The sequence below is a fragment of the Fistularia commersonii genome, chromosome 12 (genome assembly GCF_037954325.1).
Source record: "Fistularia commersonii isolate RoL2024-O1a breed Wild chromosome 12, RoL_Fcom_v1.0, whole genome shotgun sequence".
NCBI classification, from domain to species: domain Eukaryota; kingdom Metazoa; phylum Chordata; class Actinopteri; order Syngnathiformes; family Fistulariidae; genus Fistularia; species Fistularia commersonii.
Window position 1 is genome coordinate 11,794,625 of NC_141295.1, and position 18,133 is coordinate 11,812,757.

The 18,133-nt window shown below is 41.8% G+C and overlaps 1 protein-coding gene across 2 annotated transcripts; it reads left to right on the forward strand.

Annotated features, from left to right (window-relative positions):
* Nucleotides 1-630: 630 nt before the first annotated feature.
* On the forward strand, nt 631-13,097 carry rhot1b (ras homolog family member T1). Of its 2 annotated transcripts, XM_086157127.1 has the most exons (20): nt 631-950; nt 2,266-2,324; nt 2,457-2,538; nt 2,617-2,660; nt 2,754-2,807; nt 3,441-3,493; nt 3,654-3,762; nt 4,893-4,994; nt 5,258-5,356; nt 5,425-5,533; nt 5,647-5,767; nt 7,395-7,479; nt 7,720-7,865; nt 8,495-8,595; nt 9,099-9,229; nt 9,792-9,875; nt 10,425-10,547; nt 10,618-10,820; nt 12,263-12,385; nt 12,842-13,097. In XM_086157127.1, exons 1-20 carry the CDS (start codon nt 914-916, stop codon nt 12,957-12,959), a joined length of 1,983 nt encoding a protein of 660 aa, XP_086013253.1. In that variant the 5' UTR covers nt 631-913; the 3' UTR covers nt 12,960-13,097. The 2 variants fall into 2 exon arrangements, with proteins under 2 accessions (XP_086013253.1, XP_086013254.1); XM_086157128.1 differs by lacking the exon at nt 12,263-12,385.
* Nucleotides 13,098-18,133: the final 5,036 nt, after the last annotated feature.

Here is an 18,133-nt window from a genome sequence, read left to right on the forward strand (position 1 = left end):
CGCATTAGCAACCTGGAAAAGTGTGTTTTTAAAATAAACATTCAATTAAAAATATGCATTTATTTCTGTATTTATTTGTCTATTTAGGTTTACCTAACAAAAAGCACATCGATCAAGAAGAGGATTTGTTAAGAATTCAATTTTCGATTATCTGTAGCCTATCTATACATGAGAACCTATCAGTAATACACTTTAAAAGTATATCAGATAATATTTTTTTGCTGAAATTACGAAACTTTACGTGCCAGTGAAGTTACCTGCAGTTTGACAGGACCACTAAAGAGAGAAAAACATTAAGATATCTCACTACTAGGAGATATCTTAGGACCAGAAATGTAATTGAAATTGGAGGTGCAACCGAGTCGAAAAATAACATTTTCGACTTTAGAATTTTAGTTCAAATTTTTTGGGATATTTTTTCGACGTATTATGATTGCTAATGATCACATTTGCTCGCCCGACTGGTTTGTGGATTTATTTGTCTGGCAAAAATGACTGTAATTTTTTTTTTTTTTTGCTAGTGACACGAATCTTCTTTGTATATAGCATCTTTGCTAACCCGCCAGTCAGCTGAATCGGAGGGGCGTGCTGGAGCGCACGCTCGCTGCTCTTGCTAATACTGCTAACCGTGTTGTTTCAATGAAGGGATTAGCTGAGTGGACACAGGAGTCCTAGCGACGCTCGACGAAATTCCTCCTGGCAGGTAGAATACGCACAGCAATCGCTTCTTATACAGGATATCCGACGGTCCACGTCAGTCTCCCCCCGCGTACTCCGACCCGGCGCTGAGATGCGAGCGGGCTGTTAGCTAGCGAGGCAGGCCGTGCGGACCCGGCTGCATCCTTCACCCGGAAAGGAGCCTAAATGTGTCTGATGCTCCGCTTCTTCGTGCTGGACCTCGACGTTGGAGACGATGCGCAAGGACGTGAGGATATTATTAGTAGGGGAGCGTAAGTGAAGCATTTATTTTCATTTTGTTTAAATGACCTTTGACTTGCAATCTTGACTTCACGTTGCTGTGATGCTACCAACTGGCCATGTGATGCTGGCATCAAGATCCACGTATCAACATGATGTGTGTGTGTGTGTGTGTGTGTGTGTGTGTGTGTGTGTGTGTGTGTGTGTGTGTGTGTGTGTGTGGGCACTGATTTCATCACACGTGTCGTTACTCTATGCTCTATTATTAGTAACTAACTCAGTGCTGTTGAACTGTGACTTAGCCTGTCCTGGATGTTCAAGCTTCTGGTTGAGAAGGTTAAAGGTTAAATGTGTGTCTGTCTGTGTGTGTGTGTGTGTGTGCTTGTTCGTGTGTGTGTGTATGTGTGTTCGAGCTCATTGACTTTCTCCCCTGTCGGTTACTGCAGAAACACTGTGATATTGTTATTGTGAGTAAAATGTAGGCGTGTGTTGCGCCACGAGTTCCTCCTCTCGCGAGATTTGGATCCATGTCAAATGTGCGGCTGTCCTGGCTGACTCAGAAAGTAAGAAATAAAAGAATGTGTGTGTGTGTGTGTTTGTGTATGACAAATAAAACACAACCGCAACACAATGACCCAACTTTTCAAAAAGAAGGGGAAGCTATTATGGTTCGTGACCTTTAAATCCCAAGGCACAGCACTAAAATTCTTCTAGAAAGCAACTGTGAACAATGGTGTCCTATTTGTCCCTCGCTAACAGAAAAATGACCTCATTTTGGTAAGAGTATGTAGAAAATGAAAAGCAGAATTTCATGCAGTGATGATAAGTTATTGATTTAAAATGGGGCAGTGTTTAGAACTTCTGCTTCCCTAGATGGTCCCCGGTTCGATTCCCACCGGGGGCCTTTCTGTGTGGAGTTTGCATATTATTCCCGTGTCTGTGTGGATTTTCTCTCATGATCTAAATAAAGCAGGCAGTAGGTTGATTGGAAACCCTTATGTTTTCCTGGCTTGTAAATGACAGTGTGAATTCCTGCACATTTCTGTATGATGTTTGAGTGAGGGGGTGAATAGTTTTATGTGTCTGCATGATGTATGAATGACAGAATGAATGGTTGCATGTCTTCATACGCTGTCCTGTGATTGGCTGGTGAGAGGTTTCGCCCAATGACAGCTGCAAAAGGCTCCAGCACCGCCCTGGTGCAGAATAAGCGATCTAGAAAATGAATGAATGAATGATGATTTGTTTTTCGGTGATAAAATAATTTTCCCAATCTTCATGTTATTACCGATTTACCCCCGCCACTTACCTGCAAGTGTTTGTGTGTCCTTCCTCCCCGGCTAACAGCCAAGGTGGGGAAGACGTCACTCATCATGTCCCTGGTCAGCGAGGAGTTCCCGAGCGTGGTACGTTTCACTATGACTGTTATTATCATCGTGTTTTGAAATGGTTTAACTTCCTGTCACTTTCTAAACATCACCGATGTCTAATATAGAAGCAGGTATTAGAAGGTCTGTGTAAACGTTTCGCCATCTTAGGTTCCCTACCGAGCTGAAGAGATCACTATACCCGCCGATGTCACTCCTGAGAGAGTTCCCACACACATTGTGGACTACTCAGGTGATTCAGGAGTCCGGCTGCACCTTTAGCATGTGTGGATGTTTCTGCTAATATTGTACATTTGTCTCTTGTGGACAGAGGCGGAGCAGACGGATGAGCAGCTGTTCCAGGAGATCTCCAAGGTCAGGTGCATCACCTGGCGTTACAGGTGTACGTGAAGAGAGTTGCTCAGGTTCAAGGGCGGGCTAATGGCTGTCTGTCTTTTCTCTTCACAGGCGAATGTGATTTGCATTGTTTACTCGGTCAATAATAAGAAGTCGATTGAAAAGGTGAGTTGCTGCTGTGTTAGCTTCTACAGTATCACAAAAGTCAAATTGGGCGGAAGGAGGTCCCTGGCTCGACTACCACGCGGTGGGGCTTTCTGTGCAGAGTCTATATGTTCCCAACATGGCTGCATGGGTTTCTTCCGGGTTCCTCCCACAGACCAAAACATGCAGGAGGTTCACTGGAGTCCCCGAATACCCCAGTTGTATGAATGATAGAGTGAATGGTTGTATATCTCTATACCTCTATACTAAGAATATAACTCCCACTGTTCCACAGTCTCCTAGGATTTCATTTTGTATATATTAATATAGCTCGTTGTTTGCACCGAAAGAAACTCTCCAATCTAGCTGTACTTTCAGTATAATAACGAGAAAGGGCATTCTATTCTATTTTATTCTGTTATACTATATATAGTATAACTCTAGTATACACAGTAACTCTAGTATAACTCGACCAGTCCAGAGTATACCCCGCCTCTTGCCCAACAGCTGGGATAGGCTACAGCATCTGTGAGAATCTACTTACAGAAAAGATAATGAGTGACTGAACGATTGTTAGTTAAACTTGTTAACCCAATGTTGGCGGATGACTGCATGACGTTTCCTGTTTTTGCAACCCGATTTCCACCTGGATAGGTAACCAGCCACTGGATCCCCCTGATCACCGAGAACACGGATAAGGACAGCAGGTGTGTTTTTGATTTATATACTCATTTATTGACTCAAATGAAGGAACTGTAACAGATACATATGTCAGCGTGTGTGTTGGTGTGTATCCACCCACGAAAGAGGAGTATGTATGATATAGTGTGCTACAGAATTCAGTTAGGTGTGTGTGTGTCTGTCCAGGGTTCCTCTCATCCTTGTTGGGAACAAGTCAGACCTGGTGGAGCACAGCAGCATGGAGACCATCCTGCCCATCATGAACCAGTACAGTGAGATTGAGACCTGCGTTGAGGTGAGAGACTTTAGTTTTGCAGAACTAATAAACAGCTGAGCCTCTTGTGTTGTACGGCAGGTCAAAGGTCACACATGGACGGAAATCTATAACTTTTGATTTACTCTATAAATAGCGCACACAGTGGAATACACAGAACAGATTTTTACAAGTTTTATAAATTATGTTTTAGGTCCTTCAGCTTGTATATAGTAAATATTTGATCAATGGTGTGTCATCAGACCATCATTTAATAATTACAACAAACACCTAATGGGCATCTGGATTAGAGAGTGAATGAATGAATGGGTGGATGTATGTCTATATGATTATGAATGAATGAGTGAAGCGTTGTATGTCTCTATGATGTGTATATGAATGAATGAGCGGATGGATGCGTGTCTCTATATGACATGTGAATGAATGAGTGAAAGATTGTATGTCTCTATGATGTGTAAATGAATGAGTGAGTGGTTGAACATCTCAATGTGACCCGTGAAAGAGAGTGAATGGGTGTATGTCCATATGATATAAGAAGGAATGTGTGGATGGATGCATGTCTCTATATGACCTGTGAATGAATGAGTGAATGGTTGCATGTCTCCAAATGTGTCCCTGTGATCAGTAGGTCAAGGGTGAACTCCGCCTCTCGCCCAATGACAGATAGACTCCGCCTACCCGGTAACCCCAAGTGCAGCATAATTGTTATAGCAAAATAAATGAATGAATGCCCCCCCCCTTTAATTCTTACCCACAGTGAATAAAATCTCCCTTGATTACTTCTGCTGCTTTGATCGTGGAGTTCACTCCCTTCCGACTCCCGGTGTCGCTCCTCGCGGTGTGACGCCGTCCCTGTCTGCGTTCACAACCGTTAATCAAAGCAGACGTGTTGCTCAGACGGATCCTGTGTGTTAATGCTCTGTCTGGTCTCACTTATCTCTCCCTCCCACACACACACACACACACACACACACACAGTGTATATACATAGACACACACAGACAGGTTAAAAGGGATTCTACCACTGCTTTAGTACGTTGACTTGTACATGTCAGGTAGCATTTTTCACCATGGTTCGTAAGGCTTTAATTTTCTTATTCACCGCACTCTTATGTAATCACAGTGTCATTTTTTTTCTCTTTTTATTGCAGTGTTCAGCAAAGAATCTGAAGAACATCTCCGAGCTCTTCTACTACGCCCAGAAGGCAGTGCTTCACCCCACAGGTCCACTCTACTGTCCAGAGAAAAAAGATGTGAGGGCAAGGTCAAACGGGCTCAGGGGTTCTTAGACTTGTCAGGTGGCTTGTGACTTTCCCTTTCAGTGGAAGGGCTTTGAGGAAACAAGCAGGAGCACACGTACACACACACACACACACACACACACACACCTATACAAACAACCATTTCTAATTGTATTCGACATCAAGTTTAAATGAACAAATTCACTTTTTTTGTTGGTTGCTAAGATATTTTGCTCCATGCACTCTTCGTGTTTTTGGACTTTCTCGCTCTCCAGATGAAGCCACTGTGCGTGAAAGCTCTGACGCGAATCTTCAAAGTGTCCGACCTGGACAATGACGGCATCCTCAACGATAATGAGCTCAATTTCTTCCAGGTAATAGCAATTTCCACGGGTTAATAACAAATTTTGATCCCGGCTCAACCTCTGACTCTTTGACGCAGCGGACGTGCTTCAACACCCCGCTGGAACCCCAGGCTTTGGAGGATGTCAAAAATGTCGTGAAGAAGAATCTGAGTGAAGGAGTATGTAACAACGGACTCACTCTGAAAGGTAGGAGTGCACCCACATACACACATGCACATACACACACACACACGCACGCACACACATGCACACTAATTGTATTGTGTCTTGTTCCTTGGTACTTGGCCGTTCCTTTCCAGGCTTCCTGTTCCTTCACACCCTGTTCATCCAGCGAGGTCGCCATGAAACGACATGGACGGTTCTCAGGAGGTTCGGATACGACGACGACCTGGAGCTGAATCAGGACTACCTCTTCCCTCCGTGAGTGCAGGCCGCACACGCACACGCACATAAACATGCATATACTAACCATTCATATATATGAGCAATTTGTTGTGAAATTATAGTTGAAAAAGGTGTTTATGTCAAACCAGTATTTTCCTAAATTGAATCTCATCGTGCCTTGATGGAAGGGTAGCGGTGGCGCGCTGGTCAGCCTGAGTCTCCATGTTCCCCTGGTGTCCGTGTGGGTTTCCCCGGTTTCCTCCCGCAGTCCAAACACATGCAGGAGAAGCCTCTAATCTCATTGCATCACTCATGACAGGATAGGCAGAATAAGTTAATTGAATGTGTGTCGCTACTCCTTTGTGTCCTACGCTTATCTCCTCACATTTGGACAGCACTGTGATGGGAAGCGCCTTAAATATTATTCATTAACTCCCTTACTCATCAGACAGAGACAATCCATTCATTCATTCGCTCACATGTCATTTAGAGACATGCAACTCTTCGCACTATCATTCATATATCATAATGAGACCTAAAACCTTTCATTCACTCACTTATCATATAGAGACATGCAAGCATTCATACAGCCGGGTAATTTATGATCTCCAATGAACCTCTAGCCAGAAGAGCACAATGCCGAATTTGCCAATCATGGCAAAAGGCCTGCACGGTGTTGGGCTGTAAGCACAACCCCCACCTGTGGACGTCGGGCCCTCATACCACCCTCATGGAGTCTGTTTCTGACCATTTGAGCAGACACATGCACATTTGTGCCCTACTGGAGGTCATTTTGCAGGGTTCTGGCAGTGCTCCTCCTGTTCCTCCTTGCACAAAGGCAGAGGTAGGGGTCCTGCTGCTGGGTTGTTGCCCTCCAATGGCCTCCTCCACGTCTCCTGGTGTACTGGCCCGTCTTCTGGTTGTACTTCCATCTTCTGGACACTATGCTGACAAAAACAGTAAACCTTCTTGCCTCATGTCGCATTGATGTGCCATCCTGGATGAGCTGCACTACCTGAGCCACTTGTGGGGGTTGTACACTGCATATCATGCTAACACTAGAGTGAACACACCGTGAGCATTCAAAATTGACTTAAACATCAGCCAGAAAGCATAGCAACTGAGAAGTCATGCGGTCACAGCTAATTGCCTATAATTTCCACCTATGTTCTATTCCATTTGCACAACAGCATGCAAAATTGATTGTCAATCAGTGTTGCTTCCTAAGTGGACAGTTAGATTTCAAAGAAGTGCAGTTACATTGTGTTGTTTGTGTTCCCTTTATTTTTGAGCACTGTATATCTTGCTGTAGACATAATTGAAGGCTCCTTGTTTCTACTTTTTGCACATGTTTATGCTGATTACATATAGTTTATATTCATTATTTCTTTTTTGTTGTATTTTTTTAGATTTATTTTGATATTTTGAGACTCTGTATGATCAGTCATGAGCTCAAGGTTCTGAAAAATTGTTGTTAAAATAGTTATCAGGGCTTATGAACTTTTTTTGTTAAGAAAAAAGCCCAAAATCCCACCTAAAGGGCAATGATATATGCACAAACCCAATCTTTAATGTTTCATATTTGCGCTTTTGTTCAACCCATGCATCTCGCTCGTTGAAAATACATCCAAGTAATCCAACACCATGATATCTCACCCGTCAGACTGAAGGTTCCTGGGGACTGCACGACAGAGCTCAACCACAACGCCTACCTCTTCCTGCAGAGCGTCTTCGACAAACATGACAAGGTAGAAACCGGTTGACCTGCTTCCTTGTTTACTTCAAACCCCTCTGCGCAGCAGCTGTATAGTGCAAACCCTAAGCACAGCCAGTGCTGACCCCCTGCTGGGGCGTCATTTAACTTCTTGCCACCGAGAAAGGATTGGCAGGAGAATTAGCAAAGGGGTTATAAAAGAAACCTCTTGCACGTGTGACGGTCAGTGAGTTTCTTTTCCTGTTTGCCTGTCTACAACCTCCTTCTCCCCCAGGACCGTGACTGTGCCTTGTCGCCAGAGGAGTTGAAGGACCTGTTCGAGGTCTTTCCCTACATGCCCTGGGGTCCTGACGTCAACAACACGGTTTGCACAAACGACCAGGGTTGGATCACCTACCAGGGGTATCTGTCGCAGTGGACGTGAGTGGACATGGACTGATCCATTAATGGACAGAGAGCAACACATACAGTACACACAATGCACTGAATATTCGTCCACACACACTCACACACACACACGTGCGTGTGTGTACGTATATATGTATGTGTACGTATATACATATGTGTGTGTGTATATGTATGCATGTATATATATATATATATGTATGTATGTAGACATAAATATATTCATCCCGAAACAACCATTCATTCACTCACTCACATGCGCAATTACTCATTTTTATACATGTGTATATGCATATATGCATATGTTTGTGTATGTGTAGAAATATCCATATATATGTATATACAGCGGAGAGAACAAGTATTTGATACACTACTGATTTTTTAGCTTTTCCACTTCCCAGGTCTATAATCTTTTATAGCTACTCTTCAATTGTGACAGAATCTAAAACAAAAATCCAGAAAAACATGTATGATTTTTAGGTAATTAATTAGCTTTTTATTGCATAACTTTTGTTCACCCAGCCTTCCAATCACTCATTCATTCAGGATATATTGACTTTTCTCTGCTGGTGCGTTTGTCGTCTTCCATGAAACTCTGAAATTGCTTTTCCTCCATTTACTTCTCTCATCTTGTTTTTACCCAGGTTAACCACTTACCTCGACGTCCAACGCTGCCTGGAGTATTTTGGCTACCTCGGTTACTCAATAATTGCCGAGCAGGAGTCCCAAGCTGCTGGGATCACAGGTGAATTGTGCTGCCAGGTGTTTTTTATTACAACGTATTCCTGAAAAAAAAAAAAAATTCTATTCTGGTAAAATAGTTTTCATCTTTATAATGATGAAAGTATTCAAGGACATGAAAAAAGACCCTGGAAAGTCTATTTTTCCATTTTCAAATTCATCAGTGTATTTAAGATGAAAGGTTATCAAAACATCACAAGATATTTGTCAGATATAAATATTGATACGCACTTGCATTTTCATAATCTTATATTGGCCCAATTGGGTTTTTTATAAGCATGTAATTATTTAGATAATGACCATGTTGCCGATCACATCAGCAGTCTCCTCTAATATAACATGAAATATGGACAGTTGATGCAGCAGTAGAAAGCCAATGTTTCTGCTAATCAATAAGTGTTTTGTATGGCAGCGAAGTCAACTAATCCTCGTGTGTGTGTGTGTGTGTGTGTGTGTGTGTGTGTGTGTGTGTGTGTGTGTGTGTGTGTGTGCATGTGTGCGTCGCAGTGACCAGAGATAAGAAGATTGACTTGCAGAAGAAGCAAACCCAGCGCAGTGTCTTCCGCTGCAATGTCTTCGGGGATGCCGGCAGCGGCAAGAGTGGCTTCCTCCAAGCATTCCTGGGCAGAAACCTTCAGGTAAAACACAAAGCCACAAAGAGCCAAGAGAGGTGTGACAAAGAGAAATAATAAAACGATTGAAAATGAACCCATTTACTTCCTTTTATGCACAAAAAAGATTTGAAGCAACTTTGTTTCTTTGTTCCTCCTCCTTCCTTGGTGGTAAAGTTAATTCATTCATGCGTTTTCTATGATGCTTATCCTGCAGTCAGGGTCGCAACGATCATTCACACATTCAGGCTATTTAGGGTCTCCGATGAAAATAAAGAAACTGGACAGGATGCAAACTCTACACAGAAAGGCCTCCCTGTTGGATTTGAACCAGAGACTTTCTTGCCGTGAAGCGGAAACGCTCGCTGTTGTGGCACCGTGCTCCCCTTCAATTTTCATTTGAGCTTTACCATTAACACTTTCATATTTGATATCACGGTACTGGGGCAGCGACACAGCACGTTTATGGCGACGCTGTCCAAACACTGCACCTTTAATACCAGTGGCAAAATGTGGGATCTATTTTTCCTGGCTGCTCTGTGTTTCCCCTTTGTCTTATTCCTATATGCCTTTTTTCTTCCTTTCTCAGCAACAGGCACTGATTAAGGAGGAACACAGATCCTACTATGCCATCAGCACAACCTATGTTTACGGTCAGGAGAAATACCTCCTCGTGAGTATCTCTGCATCTCTTTACTTTTTATTTGCGCTTAATTTTTTTTTAGCTTACATAACTGAGTCAGTGCAATGGTAACATTTTAAATGTATAATTTCAACCTAGGGAAGACTGGATACTTGTTGTTTATTTTAAATGGAGAATTTCAAAAACAATACAAAAAAAACAACAGTTTTTAAAGAAGTGATAATAATAATGTCATATTCAAAAAGTAGGGGGAAGAGGTATAAGCTTATTCACTCCCACCTTCTATCTGTTTCTATCAATTGTGTGTGTGTGTGTGTGTGTGTTTACATTCAAACACATATTTACCCTCATTCACAAATACTCATACATGGAGACTGCAAAAAGTCTTTGTAGAAATAAATGCACAATGAATCACACAGAAGTAGGTAATATTGCTGTTTGTAACGCTCTGACATTGTTTTCATGTTGATCCTGCAAAGGGGAGGGCGTTTTGATTTTCGTGTAAGAATCATCTGTTTGGGTCATGAAGGTGTTTGCTCATTGCTTCTGTCTAAGCCTGGTGATATTTCCTATCCTCAGCTTCACGAGGTTTTTCCCGACTTTGACTACCTGTCTGATGCCGACTTGGCCTGCGACATCGTCTGCCTGGTTTACGATGTCAGCAACCCTTACTCCTTCCAATACTGCGCCAAAGTCTTCAAGGTAGGATCTGGCTTGAAATCGCCGTCCTTCAACAGAGACACACTGGCTAACTTGCGCCTCCCCCTGCCAGGATTACTTCATGGACAGCAAGACTCCGTGCATGATGATCGCGGCCAAGTCAGATCTGCCGGAGATCAAGCAGCTGTACGGCTGCAGCCCCCTGGAGTTCTGCCGGAGGAACAAGATGCCGCCACCCCAGTCTTTCACCTGCGACACCGCCTCGGCGCCCTGCAGGGACATCTACACGAGGCTGACTACGATGGCCATGTACCCGTACGTATAAACTCCACTCGGTTGAGAGCACATCCAATCAGTAAAAGTGGCAGTTAGAGGTAAATAAAGTATGTAAAAAATTATAATAATAAAACTACAAAAAATAAAAATTGCAGAGATCAAAACTGACTAAAAGCATTTCATACAAATTAAAGCAGGAAAATGCCAAACTGGAAGCTGGTCTTGAAATTAGAAATGATAATGAAATAATAGATAGACAAGATTGAATAAAATTTTAATAGTTATTATTATTATTAGTAGTAGTAGTAGTATTGTTATTATTATTATTATTATTATTATTACTACCATGAAGTAGATCATTTGTGTAAACAATTATATACAGCAGTCAATATTTGTCAAAAGGACCAGATTCTAGTTTGATATCTGCCTTTATTTGTGGGCTTAATTTGCTGTTTGCCGTTTTTGTCCTGTACCATATTTTGTTTTTACTTTACTTTCTTCTCTTTGCTCATGAAAGAGGCCTTGATGCTTGTGCTGCAATCAGCATTATCTTTTTCCAAATTTCATTTCACTTTCTGGAAATCAAAGGAACTTTTTGTTGTTTTGTCAGAACAGCGGAAACTCGTTTTAGGGTCGGAACTCGGTTTATCGTGATGAAGGCGTTCCTCGCTTGAAGTCACAAACTCCCAGGTCCGAGCTGAGACATGGAATCCTGTGTTTTCTTCTCCAGCCGTCCTCTGTGCATTACATGATCCTTACACACACATCAGATTTAGTACCATGGACAGTAAATAACGTGCTGCTGTAAAATCCCAGATTATGAATTAATTCAACAAATCTACAAATCTCTTTATGTATTTGCACCGAAATTCAGATTAAAGAGTTTTACGATGTAGCATTTAGCATGGAGGGGCCAGATGTATTTAAATGCAGAGTGCGTCTTTTAACATCATTCAAGCAGATCAAAACTTTTTTTTTTTAATCGGGATTTGAGGATTTTTGCAAAATCATCAGCTCTGACAGCTGTAGATATGAAAGTATGATGCTTTTCAATGAACAGCTGCAACTGACACCATCATGTATAGTTAAAATGTTTCCAAATGTATTTAATTTAATTTTTTTTTATGTCCATGGGACAGCTGCTGGAAAAATAAATGGCAATGCAAGAGATTTGTTAAGGACTTAACCTCGGGTTAATACTTTGTCCACAACAGTTATGCATTTGGTTTGTATGTAAAAAAAAAAAAAAAAGGAAGGATTTCACTTAAGTTCATTTTATCGTAAAATGTGATCCATTCTCTTTTGCATCCTCAACCCAAGATGCCCAATTGTATTCTTACGATGTTGCTGTGGTTCTTTAATTCAAATGCCCATCTCTACCTGTATAAATGTGTGTGTAGATTTGTGCCGCCGAATAATCTCTGTGTGCCTGCGTGTGTGTGTGTGTGTGTGTCGGTCTTCTCCTCCGGATCTCTCCTCAGCCATGCGCGGCTGCGCTGCCTGTGCACCTGTAACCGCTGCACCTTCTGCTTGTGTCAGAACCTCCTCAACTCGGAGCTGCTGCAGACAGTCAGGGCCAAACTCTACGCTGTGGTTCTCCGAAGGTCCTCCTCACCTCTTAATATCTCCGGCATCACATTCGCCCCTCCTCTCTCTTCTTTCCCCTCCTAATACACTGCGTCTCGTTTGCTTTCTTTTATCAGCCGATATGCATCTGACATCTGTGAAGTCCGTCATGCTTCCTGTAACTTTTCTTGTGTTTCTTGTCATTACGGCCGAGCGCAAACCCACTCTTGTTTTCATTTCTTCCAGCATTTTGTTTTGTCCACAGCGAAAGAACCCATTTTGATTTTGTGTGGCGTCACATTCCCCCGCTGTTTTCCCCACCCTTTAGCTGCCTCATCCAGCATCCGTGTCTCAGCTGTTTTTTTTCCCTTCTGCACCATCCGCAGTTTTTCCCTTCATATAGGTGTGCGCCATCTTAACCACCTGTCCTCGGATCTTCACTCTTGTAACCTCTGCCCCCTCTCCCCTCCGCTTATGTCTCCCCCCCATCACAGACACGTGAGCCAGGCGGACTTGAAGAGCTCCGCGTTCTGGCTCAGGGCGAGCGTCGGGGCCACCGTCTTCGCAGTGCTTGGCTTCGCCGTGTACCGGGTGCTTCTGAAGCAGCGGTGATGCTCCGCTCCGAACTCGCTCCCCCTGATGCAATTGAGAACTGTCCTGACCCGCTACCATTCGCGGCTCCTATTTGTGAAAAGGAAAAAAACATATATACTCTGCTTACATTGACCTTATTATTTTCTGCAATCTCATTCCACCCTTAAAAAAGATAAACCAGTATTTACTTTTCTATTGAAAAGCATAAATTTGCGTATCTGCTTGCCTAAAAGAATTTGTAAAGTACAGATAATATATTTATATTAAAAAGTATTGCAAACTGCTGACGGAGCTTGGGGAAACAGCATATATAGATATTTTTGGTGACAGGCTTGAGCTGAAGTTGTTATGAGGAACATGATGTGAAAGGTATTATATAGATATATGATGTAAATAATGTATATAACTCAGTCCAAAGGCACTGTTTGAGTCCCAACAGGCAGGTCATGTGACCCCCCCTCCCCTGAAGTCACATGACTATCATTTAACATTAAGGGTCAATATTAGCATCATGGTTTGCTTCCAAGGGGCAACATACGCATCATATTGTTTTGTGTGTCTGATACATCCGCGTGGGATGACGGCTCTGCCATGCTATTGTCTCTTTGTCGGCCATTTTTATTTTTCTGCACATGAGAAAATGAACATTCCCGCAGTTAAATCACTCACAACTGCATTCCGATCTCGACTTTTCCCAATTTATTGAACGTGAAAAAGGACAAAAAAAAAAGAGGATCCAGCAAGTAGCTCATAATCTTGAATGACCTTTGTGGTGACACCCCCCCCCAGCAGGTTACAGCGTACAGGATGCAATAATGTCAGCCTGTTTCTAATTTTGCGTCCTGTCTGCCGTCAAGTCCACCCGGAACTATTTATTTGAGCCCTGCCTTTTCCCAACTTTTACAATAAATGAATTCAGAAATGTCAGACGCCTCTGCAGTGAGAGACTTTCTTACGTGTGATCCTCATCGTCCTCTCTGTTTTCACGTGCTCGGCCTGGTTTGGCATCCGGGGAGGGGGGCAAAGATGTTTTCAGTGGGATTCCTGGATGTCACCAATCTTCTTTTCCCTTGTGGCAGCTCCCTTCAAGGGTTACCCCAGCCAATCACCTGCCTCCATCTAACTCTCTCCTCTGCATCCTAACTTCATGCCCTCTTTCACTCCATCCATAAATCTCCTCTCTGGTCTTCCTCTAATACTTCTGCCTGGCACTTCCTAACTTCAACATCCTTCAAACCAAATCTTCACCATCCCTCCTCTGTATATGTACACCAAACAATCAAAATTCTACTGCTGTCCTTAATGCACTATATGTGTGTGAATGTGTGTGTGTGTGTGTCTGGGCAGAACAGAATAGCAGATTAAAATTACGCCACTCAAATTTTTATTGTTTAGATTAAACACATGGGGGCAGTGTTGCTTAAAAGAATCTATACTTAGATTCAATGAGTGAAATGGATTCAGCGCCTTGTTCTAAGTTTTTGAAAAATTTGTTTTGTTTTTTGAAAAAAATTATCATATTTTCTCAATGGGTTTAGAGCAAGTCTGATCCTTTTCACGTCAACTTGATGTGTCCCACCGTTATTTGTATCCGCAAGGAAATATTAAAAATACAAACATTTAAATTCAGTATTCTGCTGAAAAGCTCGGGGGCTTACAGGCTGAGAAGCTCCAGTTGGTTTTGAGCTAGAAGAGACCTTTAATGTTATTTGCATACAAAAATCAGTAACCCCGACCCTGGCTACTAAATTGTAGAGAAAACATTCGCCAGGGACTTTATATTGTTATCTTGGCCCTGACTTTATCCAACTTTGCTGGTGATTTCCCCCCCCCCCCCCCCCCCCCCCCCCCATCTGACACCCTTCCTCACACTTCTCAGGAAAATACCCTGTTTCCCATCTCGGTTGGTGAGTGTAATAGATCCTAATAGATCCACATTATCGTCTGAAAAGTTGTCTGATTAAAGAGACGGTAGTTTAAATAGTTTTTTTCATGTACAGAGGTTGCTGGCTGTATCGACCACAGTATAAGGTTTAGAGAATGAATAAGGTATATTACCTTTTTCATTCTCTGTTGGCACGCTGTTTCTTTGCACTTTAACAACCAACTGAATGTCTACATATATATATATATATATATATAGATAGATATATGAATCTATATATATATATGTGTGTATGTGTGTGTATCGGTATATATATATGTATATATATATATATGAATCATAGGGTTAGATGAAGAAGGTTGATTCGCTGTGGCGAAAAGCTGAAAGGAGAAGAAGATATGTATATATATATATAGAGAGAGAGAGAGAGAGAGAGAGAGATGAATCAGAGAAACTTTATTTGTCCGTGAGGGCTGTTGCAGGGCACAAGTGGTAGTATAGCAGTGTGTGTATACATATATATGGGTACACACACATATATATTTATATGTATAGAATATAGAAACTGAATTTAAAAGATGAATTTGACATCTACTACCTGTTTTCCAAGCCAGTGGGCTAACCATGGCATCTTGTATACAATCCCGGCAGCAAGTCGTGTTACTTTTAATACAACGACCTCTGCTAATTCGACCCTTTTGGCTCATCTCGGCAGCTTTGCAGCCAGGGACATTGACTAGACCCTGTTCGTTTGTTTATTTATTTTTCAATGCCAACTTTAACACGATGCCTCATGTGTGGGAGTCAGGAAGAGACCCTGAGGCTGGAAATATCAACTGGCCATCGTTTCCATGGTAATGTTATTGTCGGGGAAGTTGAAATCCAGGGATATCGATCAACCCACACTCGGCAGACCACACCGCCGTGACGTAATCTCTGCGCTCAGATGGTTCCCGGCTTCATTTGATGGGCGGGTTCCTGTCCTGAAGGGGCCACTTTAGATTCTGTCAAATTACCTGGAATTTACCAGCTCGGCCACCCACTTCCTTTCAGGATTTGATAGGGTGTTTCCATTTTGTTGGGGTATAATTACCCACGACACAGGATCATTCTTTAACTGGTGATATGAGAAGTTGCTCTGTTGTGGCTGCAGATGCACTCGGTGCGTATTTGGAACTAGACATGATTCAAGCAGCAGCTATGGCTGTTTAGAGAGCAATCAAATGGCGATTTTTGCAGTAGATGTCTGCAAAAAGAGGTGGATGTGGAATGATGTGTGAGATTCAACTTGCATGTGGTTGTTTAAAAACAAGTTTGCACCCCACTTACTTCCCTCAGAAGAAAAACATCATTTGCAAGATTGGATGTTAATCAGGCCTGTTGATTTAAATGAAAAAACAAGCAAATGCTAACTTTAAATGTATTAGAAATTGGCTATGATAAACAAGGTTGGCACTTCAGCTCACTCCAAAGAGTTCCTGGCTTCGGTTCCGACCTTTCTGTGTGGAGTTTGTATGTTCTCCCTGTGTCTGCTTTGGTTTAATCCGGTTTCCTTATGCAGGCCAAATATATGCAGGTCAATTGCCCAGATGAGTGAGTGAATGAGTGTCTGTATGACTCTAGGTGACGTGTGAAAGGTTGTTTTTCTCTATAGAGAGTAAATGATTGTATATCTCCATATGATATGTGAATGACGACCTGTCTCTTTATGACGTGAATGAGAGAGTAAACGGTTGTGTCTCGGTTGTGTCTCTTAATGATGTGGGAGTGGGAGTGTGAATGCTTCCATGTCTCTGTAGAGAGGGGATAGTTGCACGTCTCTGTATGACGTGAATGGTAGTGAATTGCTGTTTGTTTATGTGACCTGTCGATGAGAGAATGAATGAAGCTATGCATCTTTACGGTGTGTGAATGAGTGAATGAATGGTTGTTTGTCTTTACATGAAATGTGTATGAAAAGTTGAATGGCTATAAAACTATTTTACATATGACATGAATGAGAGAAGGGAATGATGGTATGCATTTTTATGGTGTATGAATGGTTGTATGTCTATATGATAGAAGGCATGTGAATGAGGGAGTGAATATGAGGGTGAATAGCTCTGTCTCTGTATGGTATGTGAATGAAAGAGTGAATGTCACTCAACTGGTGACTATTCCAGTGCGAACCCTGCCTATTGTCCAACCATGCAAGCCCTGGGGGCTAAGTGGTATAGATTATGAATGAATGAATGAATTATTCTAGAACACATTCAGCTCCATTGATTATGATGAATATTCATTACAAAATAAAATACTGACATTATAAAGGTAAACCATGTCATCATCATCATCAACTTTATTTATCAAGCACTTAAAGAAGCAGGGGCAAGACACACAGCAAAGAGTAAATATTTCACTTACTATTTCTTTTATGAGATATTATTGTGTCATGTCAGCTATTATCATGTAACTATTATCATGTAACTGTTTGCGCTGCTGTTTTGATTAGTAAGGTGTTTGCTTGGGATTCCCTCTCACTCTCAGCCTTTCCGCCCCGGACAGTCGAGGCAGAAGGCCTGTCTGAGGTTTCTACGCCGGCCAAAGGCAGCTTTTCCTCGTCACTGTCGCCAAGCGCTTGCTCGTGAGGGGAAAGTCTGGCTTTTGTCAATCATTTTTTGGAGTTCCAGACCTACTTGATTTAGAGAGAACAAAGTTGACATGAGTTCAAAATACTTATCAATTCAAAAGTCATCAATCAGCCAATCAATCTAATATTCCATGAATGGAGCACGGGCAGTGTTTATCTACTTATCTCACGAACAGGTAGAGATTATTTATGCATTTATTTTAGAAATCTTTTTTGATAACTGTCATATTTGAAAAGTGTCATGGGGATTCTCCTGCTCTAAAAATTAAAATGAAAGTTTTAATTTTTAAAGAAAGATTTCATTTTAAAGCTGTGCATGAATTGCAACAGATGATAAGATAAGTTAAAAAGGTAAGAGATGAGATAAAACTTAATTAATCCTGAAGGAAATTCTTGCGCCAGATGGCTCCAAAATTAATTGCACCTGATATTGAAGTTGAATTTAATAAATGAAATTAAATAAAGATTTCTTTCCCGCAGAAAGGGGAGGAGCTATATCATTTATGGAAAAAAAAAAATCATGATTCATTACATAAGACTTCACAGTTGTGCGGATTTATATATGTAGAAGTAGATATTAAAGTGATAAATCCCATAGCATAATAATCTTATCACACACTCAATCCGAGGTAATATAAACAATGCATTTACTATAAGTATTTAAGATATAGTTTTGGA